We start from the raw sequence: 16,880 nt of genomic DNA on the forward strand, positions 1-16,880 counted from the left end.
TGGAGTTTCACACGTTCCCCTCCATGTCTGTGTGGGTTTCCTCTGTGTTTTACTGTTTCCTCCCACCTGCTAAAAACTTGCCAGTAGAAGGATTGGCTGTGTTAAATTGCCAGTAGGTGAGAATGAGTGTATGAATGTGTGTGCATGGTGCCCTGTGATGGACTGCAGCATCCATTTTGTTTCAGACCTTTCGGGCCAACCTTAAAATAAAGATAAAGCAGTTACTGAAGATGAATTAATGAATGCGCTTTTGACCATGTTGCTGTTTTTTTAACCCTTCAATAAGCATGTTTTTAACATTATTGTTGTTGGACATAATTTATGAGACAAGTCAAATCACTTTGCCATTTCTTACTTGCACGTCATTCCTCAAGACTACACATAGCAATGCAGACATATTCACAGCTACAGATAGAATGAAATATTAGCACCACCTAATTGGCTGGCTGCTCACGTGAGAGATATTTTCAAAAAAACTCCTTTTTATTTATTTATTTATTTATTTAAAAAAACCGGGTAATAAAAAATTCATTTTCAAAAATATCCAGATATATGTGGAGAAGACCAGTATTACCCCACCCTTTCCCCACACACACATTTAATAGTGTTTGGTGAAATTGTGTGAAAACTCAAGCTGGCCCCTGTTTGTCATCACTTCTGTCTGTCATTGCTTATCTGGCGTGTCATGCACAAGCTTATGACCGAGGCTGCTCAGGTGTTGCGTCGGATCGGATTGTGTGACTAATTGTTGGTAATGGAGAGCAATCAAAAAGGCAGCTGTGAGAGAACGGAGAATAATTTTAGCTCGCAGGCAGAAAGCTGCTTGGTGCAGGCACTGATGAAATTGTAATTGAGGAATCTGGCAGCTTGCAGTGGAACATGCCTCGCTAGACTCTCAAATTGCTTCCATTTGACAGCGGACATTAGCTGAAATCCTCCATGGTTATCATTTGGAAATATAGACACTGAACATATGGGGCAGTGGTGGTGTGGTGGTTAAGGCCCTGTGTTACTGATCAGGAGATCGGGGGTTCAAGCCCCAGCCAAGCTGCCACTGTTGGGCCCTTGAACAAGGCCCTTAATCCTCTCTACTCCTCCAGGGGTGCTGTATCATGGTTGACCCTGCACTCTGACCCCAACTTCCTGACATACTGGGTTATGCAAAGAAAAGAATTTCACTGTGCATATGTATATGTGATTTAATAAAGACTCATTACCATTATTATTATAACTGTATGAGGATGTAGAAAACAGGCACTCTGACACCTTTCTGGAGATTCTCCAGTTTTTTTTTTTTGTTTCTGTTTGTAGAAGCCTTCCAAGAATGGCCAGACTTTTTTTTTCCTTTTTTTTTCTCCCAGATAAGATACCACGCCCACCCAGGTTGTGAGAATGTAAAGGGCTGCAATAACAGAATGGCGTAAAGATGGAAATAATAGCAGCACTCCTATAGCTTAACTCACACCTGGCACCGGAGTGAACTCTTTCACACAGTAGACTTGGGTGTGTGAGTGACATAACTAGAGTAGGACCACAGAGAGCTAGCGTTACAGACTGAACGTGTAAAGTTAAACAGCTAAGCACCATGTTGTTTGTTATTTTTCTCCTAAAAAAGTGCTGTGTCAAGAACATATTGATGAGGAAGTGTCCCTAAAAATGCCCATCTGATTAGAAAGCATTTTATGGTGTGCTCAACAGTGTTTGTGACTGGAGACAGCTAACGACAAAATTGATTAAAATTTAAGAGGGTGACTACGACGCACGTATAAAAGTCACCAACAGGAGGACGGCATAGAATTCTGCAAAACTCATGGGACAGCGACTAATACGGTAGTGGTAATTGCGGAATGTAAAAGAAGCATGCTATGTTTCTTCACTCAATCACTTTATCCCATTTGTGTTGATTGATGAATGGATTATAGAGCAGCAGGGGTCAGAGAACAGGCAGGTATTAACTGAGGATAATCCATAGGAAGGACAGGAAACACGAGTGAGGGTCGATACCAGGAATCACGGAAACTAGAAAACAAAGGCTTGGACTTAAGGGCCAAAATGCATGATCAGTCTCATGGAAACAATGAAACAGCACGGCTTAAATAGGAAAACTGAGAACAGGTGAGAACAATCATGGCACAGTAGGAAGATAAAGCGGTGACATTACATGGGTGGAGACAAGACATGACTCAAACAAAACACACATGGCTTCATAAACAAAGCATCAAATACGGAAGCAGCGATGTCCGTGCTGGGAGCCATGACGCGTGCCAAGAGGGGAGTTCATGACCGTCATTGTAATATACTACTTGATCTCATAGTGCTTTTTCTTCACTCTACGCCACCTCAATTCACATAATTTTATATTTGTAATTTATACTTACAGTGGTGCTTGAAAGTTTGTGAACCCTTTAGAATTTTTTATATTTCTGCATGAATTAAAACATCGTCAGAGTTTCAGATCTGTCCTAAAAGTAGATAAAAAAATGTTATACTTGGTCATTTATTTATTGAGGAAAATTATCTCAATAAAGGCTTTCTCCTTGCAACCCTGCCATGCACACCATTGTTGTTCAGTGTTCTCCTGATGGTGAACTCATGAACATTAACATTAACATTAGCCAACGTGAGAGATGCCTTTAGTTGCTTAGAAGTTACCCTGCGTTCCTTTGTGACCTCGTGAGCGATTACACTTCTTGTTCTTGGAGTGATCTTTATTGGTTGATCACTCCTAGGGAGGGAAACAATGGTCTTGAATTTCCTCCATTTGTACATAATTTATCTGACTGTGGATTGGTGGAGTTCAAACTCTTTAGAGATGGATTTGTAACCTTTTCCAGCCTGATGAGTCTCAACAACTCTTTTTCTGAGGTCCCCAGAAATCTCCATGTTCGTGTCATGATACACTTCCACAAACGTGTTGTGAAGATCAGACTTTGATAGATCCCTGTTCTTTAAATAAAACAGGCCACTCACTCACACCTGATTGTCATCCCATTGATTGAAAACACCTGACTCTAAATTCATCTTCAAATTATCTGCTAATCCTAGAGGTTCACATACTTTTGCCATTCACAGATATATAACATTGGATCATTTTCCTCAATAAAGTATATAAATCAATAAAGTATAATATATTTGTCTCATCTATTTAATTGGGTTCTCTATGTCTACTTTTAGGACTAAAAATCTGATCATGTTTTAGGTCATATTTATGCAGAAATATGGAAAGTTCTAACAAACTTTCAAGCACCACTGTATCTACACAAGGTAGAGTGATATCAAAAAAAGAGCATGATACTCCTGTACTCGTATCACTAACCCTAACCCTGCTGTGCTGTTTTTCTGTAATTAAATTACTATATTTTAAAAGATATAAATAAAATGTCACTCCATGTTTGGAACTTTGTAGACTATACAACGTCAGTGGGAGTTCAATCCAGAAAACGTCATGTTTTTTTAACCCCTCAGGTATGAGCTCCGGATACGCTACTTGCCAAAATCATTCCTAAACCAGTTTACTGAGGACCAGCCAGCACTAAACTACTTTTACCACCAGGTAAGCGTATGCATGCTTCATCACAGCACTTACAGCTTTACCTCTCTCTCACTACGCACACATCATCAGTATACACTGCTTAAACCCTGACCAGTTTGAGCAATGCTTTCAATCATGTTACATTTTCAGTTCTTGCAGGAGCACAGTAAATTCTGCGGTGAAGTAGACCATCCCGGCTCTGTAGGGTGATGGATGTGTTGTAATTGTCTTGTCATAATGTGCTGCAGCATGTTTTGGAGTAAATCTAAACTGGGTCAGTTAGCTTTAATTCTTCACTCTTAAGTATCTGTGGTCTGCTTCTGGACCTGTGGGCTAATTGAATTTTAAAACTATCGGCCGTAAAAGAGCAGAGACCAGACACGTGCCTCGTTTCTCTCTCTCTCTCTCTCTCTCTCTCTCTCTCTCTCTCTCTCTCTTTCTCCCTCTCTCCCCATTCAGCCCACTGCGATTGAGCTACACAGCCTCGCTGAGTTTCATGTGGAATCACAGGAAGTAGTCTGGGTTTAGTAATGGCCCAGATTTTATTACTGTGCCTTTTTGAAATGCAGTAGTTAAAAAAAATCCACATTGGAGTTGAATGGATTGAGAGCAGACCGTTCTCTCTATCAACTGACTCACATGTTTACTTCAGTGACCTCTCATGTTTCCGTTCTCTCATGAAATTCTCTTCTCCTCTGCTTTGCTCTGTCTCTCAATACTATGTTAACATGCACAAATAAAACCTTGTTCCATCGGATCAGTAATATAGACAGAACAGGTTGTAAATAAAACTAGTCCATTAACAGTGTTAATTCCACACAGTCCAGCACAGTCTAACTCAAGTACCATTTAAAACACCAATATTGTGACGCAGGCACATACTATAGAAATCTTTAAAAGACACAGTTAGGAGTGTTTGAAGCTAAAATCTACATTTCTGGCTTTATATTTCTGCAATAGTGTTCATTTTGACAAAACCAGGTTCCAGAGCTCTTACATCAGGCTGCTGTCCGTGGCCGTGTTGCAGAAAGTGTCAGTGCAGGAAGTGCTAGAAAACATTGTAATTGAGACTGCTGCAATATAATATTTATATGTCCAAGTCTAATTTGAATAGTTTGTCCAATAGTGACCCAACCCTATGCTTCAGTCAGGCCAAGTTTAGACTCTCATTTGGGCCAAATGATCATATCGTGGTCTTTTGTTCTGATCATATGGGTGAATTGGTATACATGTAAACATTTTTATTTTTATTTTTTTACTTTATTTAGCTTGTAATGCAGCTATGTTTTCAGAGCCCTCTTTATGAACACTGTGGCATCTCTGTAATTCCCAGGTGAGAAGCGATTATATGATGGAAGTAGCTGATCAAGTCGATCAGGACATTGCACTTAAACTGGGCTGCCTTGAAATCAGGTAAGCGTCTTGAATCGATTACTGCTCAAAGGGATTACACAGTGTGACTTTGCAAATTCATGTGTTCACGTGTAAGAGTCGGTGGGGGGTGTATTCATCATACTGACCTTCTCCTTTATTTCTTTAACAGGAGGTTTTTCAGAGAGATGCCAGGAAATGCCCTTGATAAAAAATCCAACTATGAATTACTAGAGTAAGTGAACCTTTTGGTGATGACTTATTTTGCATCAAGAGTGTATTGTGAAAGAAGAAACATAGAGGAAACTATCCTCTCCCATGCTGTATGTGGGTCAGGAGAAAATGTGCTCTCGAAACCCCGTTTGCCCTATTTATAGTGGGGATTAATTGATCCCTACTCTTGCAGTGATGTAAGGTACACACTGGAGCAGTGTTTCTGCTGCCTGAAACTCAGCTCAACTTTATTTCTTTCAAAAACCGCAATGGGTACCAAATAGTCTTGCACGTGAAGTTACAAAACTTGATCACTTACAGCATGATCACATACATACAGCCAAGAAAACAACAAGCATTTTAAATCAGAAATAAAGACAAAATAAGAGAAATTGACCCAGTAAAATTTATAATGCGTTAATTAAAAGCTGGAGAAAATAAATATGCTTTTAAGGCCCCCTGAAAAGACTTCACTGAAAAGTGAAGGAGATGATTTTATGGCTAACGGGATCTTGGTCCAAAGTCTAGGCGCCGTCACCATAAAAGCTCGATCACCTTGAGATTTAAGGCGAGATCGAGACAGACACGGCTGATCTCTAGAGCGAAGAGACCTTGAAGGTTGATACTAACTTATTAAGTCTGAGATATACTCTGGTGTTAAGTCACAGCCTTGTGCAGTAGTGTTTTTACCTTCATTAGGCATCCATGTGAATATTAGATTCATTTAAACTAGAGGTCGACCGATAGTGGATTTTACAGATACCGATAACTAAGTTGGGCAGTACCTGCCGATTAATTATTAAAGCAAAGCACTGGAGAATTGACTGATTGTTCAGGGTGTAAGAGAGACAGGCATCAAACCTGGATTCACAATAGTTGTAGTTCAATTTAAGGTCACCGTGAGCCGAAACCAGAAGTGCTTTGCGTAAATCAAGTTTGCATGGTCTTGACTTAGCTGTTCAGTTAACTTTGTAACTCAATGATCCAGCTTTTTAATTAGTAAAACTGTTCTATTTCCTCTCATCTACTAAATCACGCTTCTTCTTTGCAGAAAAGATGTGGGTCTGAGGAGATTTTTTCCCAAAAGCTTGTTGGATTCGATCAAGGTGAGAACAGATGCTTCTCTGCTGCCGCTGTCAGGCTTAATGGCAAGCTGGCATTGTGCTTCATGTTTTCTACATACGTTTGCATATACTGTCTCAGCACTTTATTAGGAGCGATCAAATTCAAATTTTATTGGTCACACACACACACACACACACACACACACACAGCCATACAGAGTACAATGTGCAGTGCAATGCTTTTCACGACTGTCCAGTGAAATGAAAACAGAATTTACATAAAACAGAATTTACTTGCATACAAGTATAAAAAGAAAAATATTTAAAAAAAAAAAAAAAAATATATATATATATATATATATATATATATATATATATATATATATATATATATATATATATATAATGTAAAGGATATAGAAGATAGATGGCAGAAAATGTATAGACACTATGAGGAATAAAGTGCAGATACAATGCTGTGCAACATCCTGCTGAGGTAGTTGTAGTGAAATCTCTATAATAAATATTTATAAATACAGGATAAAGCAGTATATTAACAGGAATGTAGGGGGTATGGGTGTCATGCAACCAAATCCAAGGTCTAGACCTAGGATTGCAGTCCTTAACACAATCATGTGGCAGCAGCGCAGTGTATAAAATCATGCAGATACAGCTCAAAAGTGTCAGTTAACATTCACATGAAACACCAGCTGGGTCTGCTTTCAGTCTCGAACTGTCCAGTTTCAGCGAGTCTGTGCCCATCGTAGACTCGGGTTCTTGTTCTTGGACGACAGATGTGCAACCTGATGTGGTCTTCTACTGTTAAAGCCCATCTGCCTCAGAGTTCAACATACTTGTGCGTTATGAGATGCTTTTCTGCTCACCGTGGTTGTAAAGAACGGCTGTTTTCTGTAAGCTTGAACCAGTCTGGTCGTTCTCATCTGACCTCTCTCGTTAACAAGGTGTTTTCGGCCTCGGAACTGCTGCTCACTGGATGTTTTTTGTTTGTCATTACGTGTCAGCCCTAGAGACTGCTGTGCATGAAAATCCCAGGAGCTCAGCAGTGAGGGCAGGTGCCTGATGAAAGTGGTCTGTGAGTGTATAGTGAACTAGTCGCAGCACACGACTCGCATCCCCAATTACCTTCCCAGATTTAGTCAGTTTACAAACTATTTTATAACTGGTTTGTCCCTGCCTGCTCTGCAACTGTTTGCAAAGTGTTTTTGTTTACGAAGCCCAGGGTAGTAGAGCGTCATATAATTCTGCCTGGTATGAGGGCAAGGATCCGGTTGTCCTTCTTGAATCATTACCTGCTCAGCTGCCTCAGCGTTTGTATGCCCTAGAGAGCAAGTGGCCCAATTCTGCCTTCCCCCTTTATTGTGCTGCTCAGGAGGAGTGGAGCAGAGAGAGCACATTGCTCCTCTCACCATCTAGACTGGAGCACGGTGCTGTGGAGTGACTGCTGCCCTAATTCCCCTGTCAGTAGGGGGTTCATCTGTACTTTATAAGCATATTGTCACTTTGCTGCTGCTTGTAGCAGGCATATAGTCTCTCTCTCTCTCTCTCTCTCTCTCTTTTTCTGGATCCACTTAATTCACTAACCTCCTCAGTGAGTTAAATGAAAGCTTGGGAGTGAGGCTTGGTGTTCATGATTACACATCACAGTGTGTGGGAGAAAGAGCATTTCCACCCAGATGTAATTCTGCAGTCAGGTGTTCTACAGGCTTCTGAGATTCCTGCAGATTACATGTTCAGGTGTGCGCTCGCCTGCAGGTGTGTATTGTAGGTGAGAGTGGTCGAGTGTGTGTGCTGTCTTCCTACTTTAGGAAGAGGTGTTTGGTACCTTTTTGTAGTTCTGCTTTGCTTACACTTTTTTTATTATTTCCTCCCTGAGGCATATCCATCGTACTTCACTCTATCTTAGCGCTCACTATCCCTGTCCCCGGAGACTTGCCTTCCTAGAGGTAAGGAGTTTTCTGGAGCAGACGTGTCAGGTTAAGATTGGAACCAGGATTGAGGCGATACAATTAAACCACAATATGAGACATATCCAGATACAGGCTTCACGAGACGATATTGACAAAACATTACATGTTCAATTTGAATACATTTTGGTCTATTGAGGCAGTTAGGTTAGCACGTTTGCCTCGCACCTCTGGGGTTGGGGGTTCGATTCCCGTCTCCGCCGTGTGTGCATGGAGTTTTGCAGTTTGTGCTTTGGGGGTTTCCTCTGGCGGCTCCGGTTTCCTACTCCAGTCCAAAGAAATGCGTTGTAGGCATCTCTAAATTGTCCGTAGTATGTGTGAATGGGTGTGAGAGAGTGTGTGCAATTGTGCCCTGTACAGGGTGTCCCCTGTCTAGCGTCCAGAGTCCCCTGGGATAGACTCCCTATGTAGGATAAGTGGTAGAGGAAATGGATGGATGGAGGTTTCCACACACAAACTTCATGCTCTGTACATTGCAACCGCTGGTGCTGCCACCTAGTGTGTAAGCAGAGGTAGAGGTCATAACGAATATTAAACAGAAACACCGCGATACACCTCGGAGAAGCAAATTCGTCACGCCAGTACTTCGTATCGCAATATTTGAGACAAAGGAGCAGGGTTGGTGATCCCTGTGCTACCTTAATGCTCACAGATACATGTCCACCACTCGTCACAGAGACTCAGCATTTGACATGATGACTGGAAAAGAAAAAAAGCATTTCAGGTGTATATTCTGTAGATGACAACATGCAATTGTCTTAAGTAGGTTATTAACCATGCTTAATGATATACGTGTGAGAATAATTTTTAATATATTTGTCTTTTTTGTATCATGCCTTCATCAATACTTATTAACAAGAAGTGATAGCGCATCGCACAGAATTCGTTGAATTTGTCTTGAATAAATGAAAGCAATTTTTAAAAAATTGAAAGCACCTATTTGAAAATGGACTCGATCTGTTTTATCTTTGCAGCCGAAATCGTTACGGAAGTCGATCCAGCAGACCTTCAAGTTGTTTGCCAACCTTAACGATGAGCAAAGCATTGTCAAGTTCTTTGAAATCCTGTCACCAATTTACAGATTTGATAAAGAATGCTTTAAGTGTGCTCTTGGGGTAAGTTCATGTAACACACTATCTGTTCAATTTCTATCTTTTAGTTTCAATAATATTTTCCTTATAAAAGTAAGAAAAGTAAAAAAAGAAATAAGACCCGAGTCTGGTCCTCAAGTGATTAATTGGAGGCTGGTGATGACCTCTGCTGGTTGACAAAAAGACCTGTTAAACTGAACAAGTGCTATGTTTAAGTCTCTGGCCTTTTTGAACTAATTGTACACTGGACATTCTTCTGATCAAATTACCAAGCGTGTTACTTTTTTCAGAATGAAGAGTGTTCTTTGGGAACACATAAGGGAAATCTTCTTTAACAATATATACAGGGTGTCCCAAAAGTCTCCATAAATATGGGACTATGTTTGCCTGCACCGCGTCAGTTGTGCCTTCGTCAGCGGATGTTTGTGGACGTCCACGTCCCGGTCGGTCTGCAACACTTCCAGTCTTTTTCAGTTTGTTCAAAAGTTTGGCAACAGTATTGTGTGTGATGTTTGCCATGTTTCCTGTTCATCGCAACCTTGCAACAGCTTCCCGATCCAGCCATGAGAACGATTTCAATACCTCCTTTTTTTATCTAAGGCATTTTTAAAGGCACCCTTGGTAAATATGAGCAAAGAAGGCTGTGAAAAATTGTCTTTATTGTTTAACCTTTTGATCTTTTGTTAAAAAAAATTCACAAAAATACTCTGCTCTCATGGATATCAAAGAGTTGCAAACACAACACAGGTTTATCCAAAAAAATTAAAAATATCTTCGTTAAATATAGGTGTGCGACAATTATTGGCACCCTTATGAATTCATATGAGAAAAATATATTTGAAGTATATTCCCATTGATATTTTAAACATTTTGTTAGTGCACCTGAGTGACTAGGAACAGGAAATTGTTCAACCATGACTTCCTGTTTCACAGGGGTATAAATATAAGGTAACACATAGGCCAAATTCCCTTAGTCATTCATTAAAATGGGTAAGACCAAGGAATATAGCTGTAATGTGTGGCAAAAAGTTGTTGAGCTTCACAAAATGGGAAGTGGCTATAGGAAATAGCACAAGCATTGACAATGTCCATTTCCACCATCAGGCAATAATTAAGAAGTTCCAGTCAACTGCAAATGTTATGAATCAACCTAGAGTTGGACATGTGTCTATATTGTCTCAGTGTACTGTGAAGAGGACGGTTTGAGTGGCCAAAAATCTCCAATAATCATAGCTGGAGGATTGCAGAAGTTAGTTGAATCTTGGGTCATAAAGTCTCCAAATCTACAATCTGAAGACACCTACATCACCACAAGTTGTTAGAAGGGTTTAAAGAAAAAAGCCTCTAGACACTACTTGAACTTCAAATGGGATCGGGTTCTATGGTTAGATAAAACCTATATATGTGTGTGTGTGTGTGTGTGTGTGTGTGTGTGTGTGTGTGTGTGTATATATGTATATAAAACTAAATAACTAATATAAAGACATTTTGATAAATAGTGTTTTCGCATATGTATGGAGACTTTTGGGACACCCTTTATTACAAACTGCCAGATTTCTTGCAACAAACAGATGATGTAAAATCAGTCTGATTTACAGATTTTTTTTTTTACAGAGGGACAAGTCGCAAAGGCTTGAATAGTGTTTCTTAAAAGAAGGGATTGAAGGGCAGGCAGTGTACCCCGACTAACCTGGTGCTTCTGTGTGTTACAGTCCAGCTGGGTGATAGCAGTAGAGCTAGCCATTGGCCCTGAGGAAGGAATCAGCTACCTCACTGACAAAGGCTCAGCTGTGAGTATCACTGCAGACCCAAACTGTTGGGAGAATTTTACACAATAACACCTGAACTCCTAAACCATCTGGTTGATTTATTTTTTGTTGTTTCTGGATACATCCACCTTACTTAAGTTTTTTTTTTTCCCCCCCTCTGTATGTTGGTAGCCGACACACCTGGCCAACTTCACACAGGTGAAGAGTATTCAATTTGAAGAACAGGAGAAGAAGGGAATTCTGCAGCTGGATGTAGCTGGTGCAGCAGAGGTACTATTCACTCTGCATACCACATGATCTGTATGATGTTGCTATGAAACTCAATATGTACCACAATATTTGGTTTTGAAGTACCATCCATATAAATAACTTTGAAAAGCTCAATTGTTAACAAAAGAGAATTTTCCTATGTTTACCTGTTTACCTATGTGATGTGTGCATGTGTGTGTGGTATTGATGCACAATATGTGTGGGCGCAGCCTCTAAAGGTGACGACACCATGTGTGAGCACCGCAGAGAACATGGCTGACCTGATCGACGGTTATTGCCGTCTTGTCAACAAAACTTCGTTATCCTTCATCGTCCGTGCGCAGAAAGGTACAAACATCTCTTATGTTATTTTCTTTCTCAATTAGCTGCCAAATTCATACAGGATATGCACTGCAGTTTGTAAGTCTGGAGTACATGCCATTAGTGCATGTTGTCTTGTACATTTCCACTGCATGCACAGCTTAATCATTTTGCATTGCGTTCAACAGAGGGAGAAAGAGCGTTGCCTTCAATCCCAAAGGCTCCGAAGTAAGTACTTGTTTACCTTTGCAACCTGACTGATCTTTCAATGGATTTTGTGGTTTCTCCGAAAGTCACTCGGGGTTAGTTAGTTAATCAGTTTGTTTATTTATTATATTTCATAAAAATTTTCCCCTCCCCTCCTTCTCTCATTGCATTGTGTCTTTCGTGTGTTTTCTCAACCTAGGGTATGAGAAAGGCAGTGTATATGTATGTATGTGTGTGTGTGTGTGTGTGTGTGTGTATGTATGTGTGTGTGTGTGTGTGTGTGTATGTATGTATGTATGTATGTATATGTGTGTGTATAATTATTATTATTATTATAGTTCTTTGCCACATTTAATAAAGAAAAGTACCAGACTCTTTAGGGAAAGCTAGAGATCTGGCTTGTAAGACTACGAGTGACCAGACTTTTTAAACTGTAGTCACATTCTCATTGATTGTAAAAACACGGGTGTGTGTACTCTGTGTATGGAGCAGGCAAAGGTTAGCTTGTTAGCTGCTAGCAATATAAATCTTGTTGTAGAGTAGGTTTTACGTAAAGGCTGCATCCTTGGTCTGTATGTATTTTGCTCGCACAACAGTAACTAAAAAAAATCTTTAAGATTGTGGCATGTCTCATGTTTGTTCATACTCTCTCCACAGAGGTCCTTCGCAGTGACTATATGTGTGTATAGTTTATGGTTCCCCCCTGTCCTGCCTTTACGCTGGTTTCCGATCATGCTTTTACAAGTTCCTGATGTCAAGAAGCGCTGCGCACTGAAAGCTGGAGAGAGAAATAAAATACAGGAAATATAATTTCATCCGTCTTTTGGAGGAGACGTTAAACCGAGGTCCTGACTCTCTTTGGTCATTAAAAATCCCAGGACACTTATCGTAAAAGTATAATCCCAGTGTCCTGGCAGAATTCCCCTATTGGACCTTCTCTATCATGGCCCTTTAATAATCACCATCTCTGAATTGGCTACATCACTCTCTCCTCTCCACTAATAGCTGGTGTGTGGTGGGCGTTCTGGCACGCTATGGCTGCCGTTGCATCATCCAGGTGGATGCTACACACTAGTGGTGGTTGAGGAGATTCCCCCCAATACTACATAAAGCGCTCTGAGTGTCTAGCAAAACGCTTTATAAATCTAACTATAACTAATAATTTGGCTGGTCATGAAAATGAACTGGATGTGAATCCATGTACAGATGGGTCTTGTATCTGTTTGAAAATGTCAAATTTCTAGTTTGTTTGGCCCTGAAGACGTCCTCCTTAAATATAGATAGGGCAATAAATTGGATTTGAGCTGCCTGTCTGAAGGTCGGCTTTATTGCTATCAGCAGGTGGCTTTAATAATGAAAGTTTCTCAGTGAGGCTCTGACTGATGCTTGAAAAAGTTGTCAGATCTCTCTCTTTCTTCCTGTCAGGTAGTGCTGCACACCATTATATAGATTTTTTCCTTCATGTTTTTTTTTTTTGTCTTTTTCCAGACAAATGACGCACATTCTAGTCTTTGCCTTGCTCTCTTGCTCTCTTCCCTGCCATTTTAAAGCACACGATTTATTTTGTGAGACACTTGTCTAAGTACTGTGGAATTTCTCAGTTTGTTTCAAAAGCCATTTCACAACCTCCCAGCTTGACCCCCCCCCCCCCCCGCCCCCGTTTTTTAAAAAAACAGGTTGTAATCTGACAGCCTTTTTTTTTTTTTTTTTTACGCATATGGGCGGAACAGTGTGGCCTAAAGTCCAGGTTAGGCCTGGGATCACTCTGTAAACTGAGCAGTACATTCTAGCTTAAAAAAAAGTCTGGCAATAATGTACAGTATTCACCTGCTGCAACCTTTTATCCACAGAGCCTCGAACCATGACAAACGACTACAGAGCGTCAGGGCCAAGGCTGTCTCTGTCTCAGGTAAGGGACTTATGTTCACATGTCTCTACGTCATGTTGCGATGGCAGTGTTAGGCAGGGTATACGTCCTTTATTTGTGCATTTCTTTTCCAGTGTTGCATTTGAAAATGTCAGGTTTGCATTGTGTCTTGAATGAGATAAATGCGCTTGGAATCCTGCAGCATGTTCCCACATCAGTGACTTAAGCTACTCTTCTGTGTAACATGTGCGCACTATATAGACAAATATAAAGCATGGTTAATTCCTTGGGCTTATAATGTAGTTTTGCAGTTTATGTACAGTATATAAGCCTAGTCCGCACTAACACGTGAAAAGACGCTTTTTACATCTTGGCCGTGCTAATGTTTTCATCTAATTTCCTAAATGTCTGCACTGATAATGAAGTAGAGCTTCTTTTAAAAGAGACAAACATTCAATAAAAGCATAGTCATGGTCACCAGAACACGAAAAAGACATTTTCAGATATTTGTCCACCTTGGAGAGCGGATTTGAAAAGATCTCGGTGATCCAAAACGCCATTTTATTGTTGCTGGAATGGCAAACCGAATAAGGAAGAAGACCTGTTCAAGTGTAAACATGTTATTGCGGACTAGGCTGTAGATCTGTATTGTTCTTTGACTTTACTATTTATTTGCACGGCAGAAAAAAGTACCTTTTTATTGCTTTTTGCAGAGTTTTGCACAATGAATTGTTGGTTATGAGTCAAATATCGTCATAGATATTCACGGGTAGTCATAGATATTTTTAACCTTTTACTTCTGGGAGATGCATTGCTATGCTTGCAGGCTGTTGAAGCAGTTATGAGGATAATTAATCATTTCCATCCCCCTAAGATTCTGCAGTTCGACTTTACACACAACACTACATCTAAGCTCACTACTCTAACGCTGGCAATTCTTACATTGTTGCTTCTGTTCATGGTTCTAGGACACGAGTATAATCTCTCTGTCTCTCTCTGTCTCTCTCTGTCTCTCTCTCTCTCTCTCTCGGTCTGTTCTCTTGCATGCTGCTATCCTTGGATCTGCAGATGAGATTAGTGGAGACGGTAATGTCATACTCCATTCATGTAGCTAAATTCAGCCAAGCTTCTGGCTATAGCTCAACTTTTTAAATCAGTGTAATAATATACACTGCAAGGCAAAAGTTTTTGAGCACCCTGTATTTTATTCGATTCTAGCATTTTTGTTTGTTCAAATAACTTGACTTAAACTTTAATTAAATAAATTAAAATTGGACAATTTGACCAAGGCTTAGTTATAAGTGTATGAAGAAATGTTTAAATGTTTAGTGAAATGTTAGAAATGGTTTTATTTTATTGGTACAGTACAGATGTAATATACTTGGAAAATGCAGACACGTTTATCAGTATATGCGCGCGCGTGTGTGTGTGTCTATATATATATATATATATATATATATATATATATATATATATATATATATATATATATATATGTGTGTGTGTGTGTGTGTGTGTGTGTGTGTGTGTGTATATTAGTCACATTTATGTCTGAATATGTCAGTGAGTCATTTATCTATAGACTTAACAGTTTTACTCTTCCTGTGTGCTCGTTTAGAGTCCCATTAGGTTCGAAGAGTAACCCAGAGATTTTAAGATTTAATTGCTGTTCTCTATTATTTTGTTTCGTCCATGGCAGTAACATGGATTTAAGCTGTACTAAAACAAAAGAAATTACAGGTATTCAGAAATATTTGCCTGGCAGTGCACAGCAGATGTAAACATGTGGAAGCACATTAGTAGTGAGCTGCTGTGAGATTTAATGTGCTTGTGTTACAAAACATTTACATCTATTCATTTAACAAATGCTTTTTTTTTTTTTTTTTTTTTCCCAAAGCGACTTCCAAAAATGAGGAAATACTAGCAAAAAGAAAAGTCAAGAATAGTGATGTTGTGTGGAAGAAATGGCTGCTCTCCCAAGCCCCGGGACATTCTGTCACCCGCAAAAGTTACAAATATTTATGAACACTAAATTCTGACATAGAAAAAGAAATCACTGGATAAAATCTAATCAACAGCAGTTAGTTTATGTGGCTGTCTATATTTCATATTGGAAGGAAATCTCATCCTTCAGCTGCGTTCCTCTGAGTTTGAGCTTCTTCTGCGCTCATGGCAGAACTCAAAACTTTTTTTTTCCTTAAAAGCAGACTACAGAGAGACAGTGCATGTGAAAGTAACCATGACTTTATCTGCTTTTCTCAAAGACACTAAAGCTGTCATCCATCCTTCAGTACACACACACACACACACACACTCTCTCTCTCTCTCTCTCTCTCTCTCTCTCTCTCTTTCTTTCTGTCTCTTTCTCTCTCGCTCTCTCTCTCAAATACCAAAGTGGATCCTATTAAGCTGACAAGCCTTTTAAACATTCAGCTGTGCTGGAAGAGTGTGTAGATATGACGCCACTCTTTCTTTCCTCACTGAGGTGTTAGCAAGGAGGGAATACTTTTTACAGTTTGTCGAGCACCTTCTCCTTTACTAGAGAAACACTGAGCTTGCTAATCTGTTTTGCTTCTGCTTTCGAGTTCATCCTGCCTTCTTGCTCCTCTCATGCAGAAACTGACGACTACGCAGAGATCATAGATGAAGAGGACACATACACCATGCCCTCCAGTGAGTATTCCCAGTTATTTTACACATGATCCAAGCTCAGCACTGAACCAGAGAACCGATGAAGCCGAGTGATCCGTGTAGCCGCGGATATTGAAGCAGTTTTCTGTTTGGATAGAGGAAGTTTGTCCAGGGATTGTGGCAGCTGTGCTGTGGTTTCTATGTTGTCTACACTAACTTTCTCATTGTACTGTTTTTGCCAGACCAGATGTTCCTGGCACTGCTGTAACCTAGTTTCTAGCATGTGCTCCACTTTTTTTATTTATGTGCTGTTTATCTTTACAGCCTGTGCTGCTCTTGTTCAATCAGTCACTGCTGCTTTCTCCTGAGCTGGTCACTTTAGTCCTAAACTGAACAGCTGATTGCGGTATTGTTCATCTTTAGGCTTTTTGTGCTGTTTCATTATGTCGCTGGATTCCAGACCAAAGCTCTTCACTCACGGTCAAATGCAGATTTGGTTATCGGCTAAAGCAGACACGCAGGTTACTTCTTGTATAGGTTAAATCGAGTATAAAACCTAAATAGTTGTAGTATAGATTTA

At 40.0% G+C, this 16,880-nt stretch overlaps 1 protein-coding gene across 8 annotated transcripts in view; it reads left to right on the forward strand.

Annotated features, from left to right (window-relative positions):
• The window catches only part of ptk2ab (protein tyrosine kinase 2ab), an 81,477-nt gene that overhangs the window by 29,560 nt on the left and 35,037 nt on the right, over positions 1-16,880 (forward strand). For 4 of the 8 annotated variants that reach the window (XM_053629116.1, XM_053629085.1, XM_053629099.1 and 1 more), the window contains 12 exons: positions 3,466-3,553; positions 4,866-4,945; positions 5,076-5,138; positions 6,168-6,222; positions 9,140-9,280; positions 10,969-11,046; positions 11,197-11,295; positions 11,505-11,622; positions 11,784-11,823; positions 13,653-13,711; positions 14,738-14,755; positions 16,286-16,342. In XM_053629116.1, coding sequence (XP_053485091.1) covers positions 3,466-3,553; positions 4,866-4,945; positions 5,076-5,138; positions 6,168-6,222; positions 9,140-9,280; positions 10,969-11,046; positions 11,197-11,295; positions 11,505-11,622; positions 11,784-11,823; positions 13,653-13,711; positions 14,738-14,755; positions 16,286-16,342 — 896 coding nt within the window. Of the gene's footprint in view, positions 1-3,465; positions 3,554-4,865; positions 4,946-5,075; positions 5,139-6,167; positions 6,223-9,139; positions 9,281-10,968; positions 11,047-11,196; positions 11,296-11,504; positions 11,623-11,783; positions 11,824-13,652; positions 13,712-14,737; positions 14,756-15,702; positions 16,343-16,880 lie in introns of those variants that run through there. The other 4 variants (XM_053629090.1, XM_053629135.1, XM_053629144.1 and 1 more) reach the window with 4 other exon arrangements.

Source organism: Ictalurus furcatus, chromosome 1, assembly GCF_023375685.1.
Source record: "Ictalurus furcatus strain D&B chromosome 1, Billie_1.0, whole genome shotgun sequence".
Classification (NCBI taxonomy): domain Eukaryota; kingdom Metazoa; phylum Chordata; class Actinopteri; order Siluriformes; family Ictaluridae; genus Ictalurus; species Ictalurus furcatus.